The 7558-nt window shown below is 46.6% G+C and overlaps 1 protein-coding gene and 1 long non-coding RNA gene across 5 annotated transcripts in view; one reads left to right on the top strand and one right to left on the bottom strand.

The window, feature by feature from the left end:
- CHD8 (chromodomain helicase DNA binding protein 8) overlaps window positions 1-7558 on the top strand; it is a gene marked incomplete at both ends in the record, with an annotated part of 42957 nt that overhangs the window by 33511 nt on the left and 1888 nt on the right. Inside the window, 7 exon segments of the mRNA XM_084502068.1 lie at window positions 2275-2438; window positions 4058-4221; window positions 4223-4259; window positions 4408-4552; window positions 5063-5210; window positions 5638-5682; window positions 6586-6904. Of these exon segments, the coding sequence (XP_084358194.1) occupies window positions 2275-2438; window positions 4058-4221; window positions 4223-4259; window positions 4408-4552; window positions 5063-5210; window positions 5638-5682; window positions 6586-6904 (1022 nt within the window).
- Window positions 4-2196, bottom strand: LOC311426036. Of its 4 annotated transcripts, none has more exons than XR_014686498.1 (4): window positions 1667-2196; window positions 1102-1282; window positions 744-932; window positions 4-574 (listed from the first exon to the last, which is right to left on the bottom strand). It is a non-coding gene; the product is annotated as an uncharacterized lncRNA (long non-coding RNA). The 4 variants fall into 4 exon arrangements; XR_014686499.1 differs by having other exon boundaries at window positions 4-384; window positions 1471-2196; XR_014686500.1 differs by having other exon boundaries at window positions 1471-2196.

Consider the following 7558-nt stretch of genomic DNA (forward strand, 5'->3'; position numbering starts at 1 on the left):
GGCTTTGTTTTTATCGGGGGGGACATTTCGGGGCACCCCAAAGCTTTTCGGGGGTCAACGCGGTCGCTGGGACCCCAAATTTCGGGGAGGGCGTCGAAATTTCGCGAGGAACGTCAAATTTTGGTAGAACGTCAAATTTGGAAGAGGCCGCCTCTTGGAGGACGTTTGTTTTTGTAGGGTCTCCCAACCTTTCTAGGGCCTCCTATTTTTGTAGGGCTCCCTGTTTTATTTTGGGGACCCCCACAATTCTTGTAAGACCCCCAATTTTCTTGTAGGACCCCAAATTTCTCGTAAATTCCTTGAAAAACGTCAAATTTTTAGAGATTGAATTTGGTAGAGGCCGCCTCTTCTTGGAGGACGTTTGCTTTTGTAGGGTCTCCCAACCTTTATAGGGCCTCCTATTTTTGTAGGACCTCCCTATTTTGTTTTGGGGACACTCCCGAATCTTTTAGGACCCCCAAATTTTGTGCAGGGCCTCCCAATTTCTTGTAAAACGTCAAATTTTGGTAGAATGTCAAATTTGGAAGAGGCCGCCTCTTCTTGGAAGACGTTTGTTTTTGTAGGGTCTTCCAAACTCCTATTTTTGTGCCTCCTATTTTTGTAGGACCCCCAATTTTCTTGTAGGATCCCCAAATCTCGTGTAGGGCCTCCCAATTTCTTGTAGAACGTCAAATTTTGGTAGAACGTCAAATTTGGAAGAGGCCGCCTCTTGGAGGACGTTTGTTTTTGTAGGGTCTCCCGACCTTTATAGGACCTCCTGTTTTTGTAGGGCTCCCTCTTTTATTTTGGGGACCCCCCTGACTCTTTTAGGACCCCCAAATTTCGTGCAGGGCCTCCCAATTTCTTGTAAAACGTCAAATTTTGGTAGAACGTCAAATTTGGTAGAGGCCGCCTCTTCTTGGAAGACGTTTGTTTTTGTAGGGTCTTCCAAACTCCTATTTTTGTGCCTCCTATTTTTGTAGGACCCCCAATTTTCTTGTAGGATCCCCAAATTTCGTGTGGGGCCTCCCAATTTCTTGAAGAACGTCAAATTTTGGTAGAACGTCAAATTTGGAAGAGGCCGCCTCTTGGAGGACGTTTGTTTTTGTAGGGTCTCCCGACCTTTATAGGACCTCCTGTTTTTGTAGGGCTCCCTCTTTTATTTTGGGGACCCCCCTGACTCTTTTAGGACCCCCAAATTTCGTGCAGGGCCTCCCAATTTCTTGTAAAACGTCAAATTTTGGTAGAACGTCAAATTTGGAAGAGGCCGCCTCTTCTTGGAAGACGTTTGTTTTTGTAGGGTCTTCCAAACTCCTATTTTTGTGCCTCCTATTTTTGTAGGACCCCCAATTTTCTTGTAGGATCCCCAAATTTCGTGTGGGGCCTCCCAATTTCTTGAAGAACGTCAAATTTTGGTAGAACGTCAAATTTGGAAGAGGCCGCCTCTTGGAGGACGTTTGTTTTTGTAGGGTCTCCCAACCTTTTTAGGACCTTTTATTTTTGTAGGACCTCCCTGTTTTATTTTGGGGACCCCCTGTGAGTCTTTTAGGACACCCGGTTTTCCTCTAGAACCCAAATTTCTCGTAATTTTCTTGAAAAACGTCAAATTTTTAGAGGTTGAGTTTGGTAGAGGCCGCCTCTTCTTGGAGGACGTTTGTTTTTGTAGGGTCTCCTATTTTTGTAGGACCTCCCCCGTTTTATTTTGGGGACCCCCCCGAATCTTTTAGGACCCCCAATTTTCTCGTAGGACCCCAAATTTCTCGTAAATTCCTTGAAAAACGTCAAATTTGTAGCGATTGAATTTGGTAGAGGCCGCCTCTTCGTGGAGGACGTTTATTTTTGTAGGGTCTCCCGACCTTTTTAGGACCTTTTATTTTTGTAGGACCCCCCCAATTTATTTCAGGGCCCCCCCCAAATTTTTTAAGACCCCCAAATTTCCTCTAAACCCCCCCAAAATCCCTCTAGGCCCCCCCAAATTTTCGGAGGCCGCCTCCTTTTTCCGGCCTCCGCCCCTTGTAGAACCTCCAAATTTTTGTAAACCCCCCCAAATTTTTTTCGGGACCCCCCCAAATAATTTCGGGGACCCCCCCAAATTTTTTAAGACCCCCAAATTTCCTCTAAACCCCCCCAAAATCCCTCTAGGCCCCCCCCAAATTTCCGGAGGCCGCCTCCTTTTTCCGGCCTCCGCCCCTTGTAGAACCTCCAAATTTTCGTAAAACCCCCCCAAATTTTTTTTGGGACCCCCCCAATTTTTTGGGGGGACCCCCCCTCACCCCCAAATCCCCCCCCCACCAGGTCCGGACCCCCCCTGCGGGGGGGAGGAGGAGGAGGAGGAGGAAGAGGAGGAGGAGGACGAGGATGAAGACGAGGAAGAGGAGGAGGAGGACGAGGCCCCCCCGCCCCCCCCCGGCGCCGCCGCCCCCCCGGGACCCCCCCGGCACCTCCACGAGTGGCCCAAGGTAACCCCGACCCCCCCCCAAAAAAAAATTGGGAAAAAAAAAATTTGGGGTGAAATCCGCACATTTTGGTCAATTTCCGCTGCCCCCACTTCATTTTTTTCGCAGGGTTTCCCCAATTTTTTTTTTTTTTTCCCTCAACTTTTAGCTTTCTCCCCATTTTTTTGTTCACCCCCAGATTTTAAAATTCTCCCCCAAATTTTTACAATTCCCCCTAATTTTTAAAATCTCCCCCAATATTTAAAAACTTCATAAACTTTTAATATTTAAATTAAATTTTTTAAATTTAAATTTTTAAATTTTTAAATTTATTTTTTAAACTCAGTTTTTTAAATTAAAGTTTTTTACATTTAAATTTAATTTTTAAATGTTTTTTTTTAATTTTTCAATTTAATTTTTCAATTTAAATTTTAAATTGAAATTTTTAAATTTAAATCTTTCAATTTTGAATTAATTTTTTCAATTTTAGTTTTTATTTTTTCAATATAATTTTTCATTTTAAGTTTTTCAGTTTAAATTTTTTCAATTAAATTTTTTCATTTCAATTTTTTTAATTTTTAATAATTTTAAAATTTCAATTTACTTTTTTAATTTTACTTTTTGTATTTTCAATTTAAATTTTTCAATTTAAATTATTCCATTATTTTCAATTTAAGTTTTTAAAAATTTCAATTTAATTTTTTATTTTTTTTTAATTTTAAGATTTGAATTTAATTTTTAATTTTTTTAATTTTTAAAATTTCGATTTAAGTTTTTAAAGTTTGTTTTAAATTTTAAAAATTTCAATTTCAGCTTTTAGATTTTACTTTTTAAATTTCAAATTAAAATTTTTCAATTCAAATTTTTCATTTTTTTCGATTTAAATTTTTTAATTTTAAATTTATTGTTTTCGTTATTAATTTTGCGATTTTTAACATTTCAATTTAGTTTCTTAAATTTTAATTCTTTAAATTTTAATTTTTTAAATTTTATTTTTTTTAATTTTATTTTGTTATTTTTTTAATTTTATTTTTTTTAATTTTATTTTTTTTAATTTTAAGTTTAAAAATTTTAAATGTAGAATTTAAATTTTAAGTTTTCAATTTAACTTTTTTCAATTTAACTTTTTTCAATTTAACTTTTTTCAATTTAACTTTTTCCAATTTTTTTCAATTTAACTTTTTTCAAATTTTTTCAATTTTTTTCAATTTAACTTTTTTCAATTTAACTTTTTTCAATTTAACTTTTTTCAATTTAACTTTTTCCAATTTTTTTCAATTTAACTTTTTTCAATTTAACTTTTTCCAATTTTTTTCAATTTAACTTTTTTCAAATTTTTTCAATTTTTTTCAATTTAACTTTTTTCAATTTAACTTTTTTCAATTTTTTTCAATTTAACTTTTTTCAATTTTTTTTCAATTTAAATTTTTTCAGTTAAAATTTTTAAATCTAAAATTTAATTTTTTTAACCAAATTTCTTCTTTTTAACCCCCAATTTTTTTTTTCAATTTAACTTTTTTCAATTGAACTTTTTTCCATTTTTTTTCACTTAAAATTTTTTTCACTTAAAATTTAAAATTTAAAATTTAAATTTTTAACCTAAATTCCTATTTTTAACCCCAAATTTTTCCCCCCCCCCCCAGGACCGAGCGCTGGTGCGGCGCCTGGAGCTGGTGTGCCAGGCGGTGCTGACGGGCGAGTGGCCCCCCGAGGACCCCCCCAGATCGCCGGGGGGCAGCGAGGGCGGCGGGGGGGGGGGCCCCCAAATCCCCCCCCCCCACCCCCCCCCCTTACACCCGCCTGCGCCCCCCCCCGGAGAAAGAATTCACCGTGCAGATCAAGGACGTGAGTACCCCCCCCCCCCCATCATTTTGGGGCCGTTTCCTTCATTTTCCTCGCTCCGAAAATTCCCAAATTTTGGGGGGGGGCTCGCGAGAGCCCCCCCTTGAATATTTCGGGGTGCCCCCCCCCCTAAAATGTGCCCCCCCCCCAGGAGGAGGGGCTGAAGTTGACCTTCCAAAAACACCGCCTGGTCCCCAACGGGGCCCTGCGCGAGCCCCCCCCCGGACCCCCCCCCCGCCGCGACCCCCCCGGGGCCCCCCCCCGGCCCCAAAAAGAGCAGCAAGAAGCTGGTGGAGGTGAGTTCGGGGGTGCCCCCCCCCCCAAAAAAAAAAAATTGGGGACCCCCCCTTTCATTTTTGGGACCCCCCTCCCCTTTTATTTTGCCCCCCCCTTTAATTTTGGGACCCCCCCTTTAATTTTAGGTCCCCCCCTTTAATTTTGGGACCCCCCCTTTAATTTTTACCCCCCCCCCATTAATTTTAAGCCCCCCCCCATTAATTTTTAGGCCCCCCCCTTTAATTTTAAGCCCCCCCCATTAATTTTGTGCCCCCCCTTTAATTTTTACCCCCCCCCTTTAATTTTTGGGACCCCCCCCTTTAATTTTTGGGACCCCCCCCTTTAATTTTAGCCCCCCCCCTTTAATTTTTAGCCCCCCCCCCATTAATTTTGGGACCCCCCCATTAATTTTTGGGACCCCCCCATTAATTTTTGGGACCCCCCCATTAATTTTGGGACCCCCCCCATTAATTTTACCCCCCCCCTTTAATTTTGGGACCCCCCCCCCCTAATTTTTGCCCCCCCCCCAGCTGGAGCTGCGCTGCCTGGAGGGCCTGGGGGGGCCGAACCCGGGGGGGGGCGACCCCGAAAACCTGGGGGGGGGGGGCCCGGAGCTGCCCCCCCCCCCGCCGCCCCCCCCCGCCCCCCGAATTCGCCGCTGAGCCCCGATTCCTGCCGGTGAGTGCCCCCCCCACCCCAAAACCCCCCCCCAAAAAAATTTTGGGACCCCCCCAAAATTTTTGTGACCCCCCAATTTTTTTAAGACCCCCCCCAAATTTTTTTGACCCCCCCAAATTTTTTAGGAGCCCCCTCAAATTTTTTGGGACCCCCCCAAATTTTTTGGGACCCCCCAGTTTTTTGTGACCCCCCCCAAAATTTTTTTGACCCCCCCCGAATTTTTTTTGACCCCCCCAAATTTTTTGGGACCCCCCCAAAAATATTTGGGGCCCCCCCCCATAATTTTGGGACCCCCCCAAATTTTTTGTGACCCCCCCAAATTTTTTGTGACCCCCCCAAATTTTTTGGGACCCCCCAAATTTTTTGGGGACCCCCCCCAAAAAATTTTTGGGGCCCCCCCCCCCCAATTTTTTTTGCCCCCCCCCAGTTCGTGGACGAGCGCCGGGAGCAGCACAAGTGGAACCGCAAGAAGGTGAGGGGGGGGGGCAAAAATTTTGGGGGGGGGGGCCCAAAAATTTGGGGGGGGGGTCCCAAAAATTTGGGGGGGGGGGTCCCCAAAAGGTCAGGGGGGTCCCAAAATAAGATGGGGGGGCCCCAAAATGGGCTTGGGGGGGCAGGTTCGGAGCCCCCCCCCAAGACTTTGGGGCCCCCCCCGTGAATTTTGGGGCCCCCCCCTTTAATTTTAGGCCCCCCCCAATTAATTTCAGCCCCCCCCAATTAATTTCAGCCCCCCCCAATTAATTTTAAGCCCCCTTTTCCCCCCCCCAATTTATTTTACCCCCCCTTTTGCCCCCCCCAATTAATTTTAGGCCCCCCCCCAATTAATTTTACCCCCCCCCAATTAATTTTAGCCCCCCCCCAATTAATTTTAGGCCCCCCCCCAATTAATTTTACCCCCCCCCAATTAATTTTAGCCCCCCCCCAATTAATTTTAGCCCCCCCCCAATTAATTTCAGCCCCCCCCAATTAATTTTAAGCCCCCTTTTCCCCCCCCCAATTTATTTTAGGACCCCCCCAATTAATTTTAGGCCCCCCCCAATTAATTTCAGCCCCCCCCAATTAATTTTAGCCCCCCCCCCCAATTAATTTAAGCCCCCCCCCAATTAATTTAAGCCCCCCCCAATTAATTTTAGGCCCCCCCCCAATTAATTTTAAGCCCCCCCCCTTTAATTTTAGGCCCCTTTTTGCCCCCCCCCTTTAATTTTAGGCCCCTTTTACCCCCCCCCCAATTAATTTCCCCCCCCCTTTTGCCCCCCCCCATTTAATTTTCTGACCCTTTCCCCCCCCCCCCCAATTAATTTTAGCCCCCCCCCCAATTAATTTTCCCCCCCCAATTAATTAATTTTCTCTCCCCCCCCCCCCCCCTTTTCCACAGACCTTCCTGCCGGCCCCCCCCGCTGCGCCGCCTGGGCCCGGACCCCCCCCCCCCCCAAAAAAAAACGGGGGGGGGGGGGGTGGGGGCGCCCCCCCCCCCGCCGCCCCCCCCCCTCCCCCCCCCCCCCCTTGGACCTCTCCCAAATGGTGGCGTTGATGGGGGGGGGGCCCCCAAAAACCCCAAAAAATCGCGGGGGGGGGGGCCCCCAAACCTCTCGGGGACCCCCCCCAAAAATCGCGGGGGGGGCCCCAAAAAATCGCGGGGGGGCCCCCCGAAAATCGCGGGGGGGGCCCCCGAAAATCGGGGGGGGGGCCCAAAAGCGGGGGGGGGCCCCCCCCAGGTTTGGGCCCCCCCCCCGCTGAGGCCTTCGGGCTCCTGCGGGACCTGCCCCCCCCCCCCCCGATTGATTCCCCCCCCCCCCCTCGATGAAAATAATGAGTTTTGGGCCCCCCCCCCCCGGGACCCTAAAAATGAGCGATTTTGGGGGTTTTTGGCCGCTTTTTATTTTGTTTTATTTTTTTTTGGTGGGGGGGGGGGGCGCGGTATTTATATAAATATGTAAAATTTTGCCCTGCGGGGGGGGGGTGGTGGGATGCGGGGGGGGGGGGTGGCTCTGAGGTGATTTAAAGCGCGGGGGGGGGGGGGATAAAAAAATAAATAAATAAAAATTAAAAAAATAAGGGGGGGGGGGGCGGCGGGTTTTGGGGGGATTTCGGGGGTTTTTGGGGGGGTGCGCGGGGGGGGGGGGGGGAACGGGAGCGCCGTACGCGAGAGGCTGGTGGTTTTTTAATAAAATGAGGTGAAACGCGGCGAGTTTGGGTGCTTTTGTGGGATTTTGGGGGGGTTTCGCGTGATTTTGGGTGGTTTTGTAACGATTTTGGGGGCGTTTTGAGGCGATTTTGGGTCATTTCCTGGCGGGGGGGGGGGGCGGGTTTTATTTTTTTCCCTCAGGGAAAATGGCGGCGGCGCTGCC

Source organism: Aythya ferina, assembly GCF_964211825.1.
Source record: "Aythya ferina genome assembly, chromosome: 36".
NCBI classification, from domain to species: domain Eukaryota; kingdom Metazoa; phylum Chordata; class Aves; order Anseriformes; family Anatidae; genus Aythya; species Aythya ferina.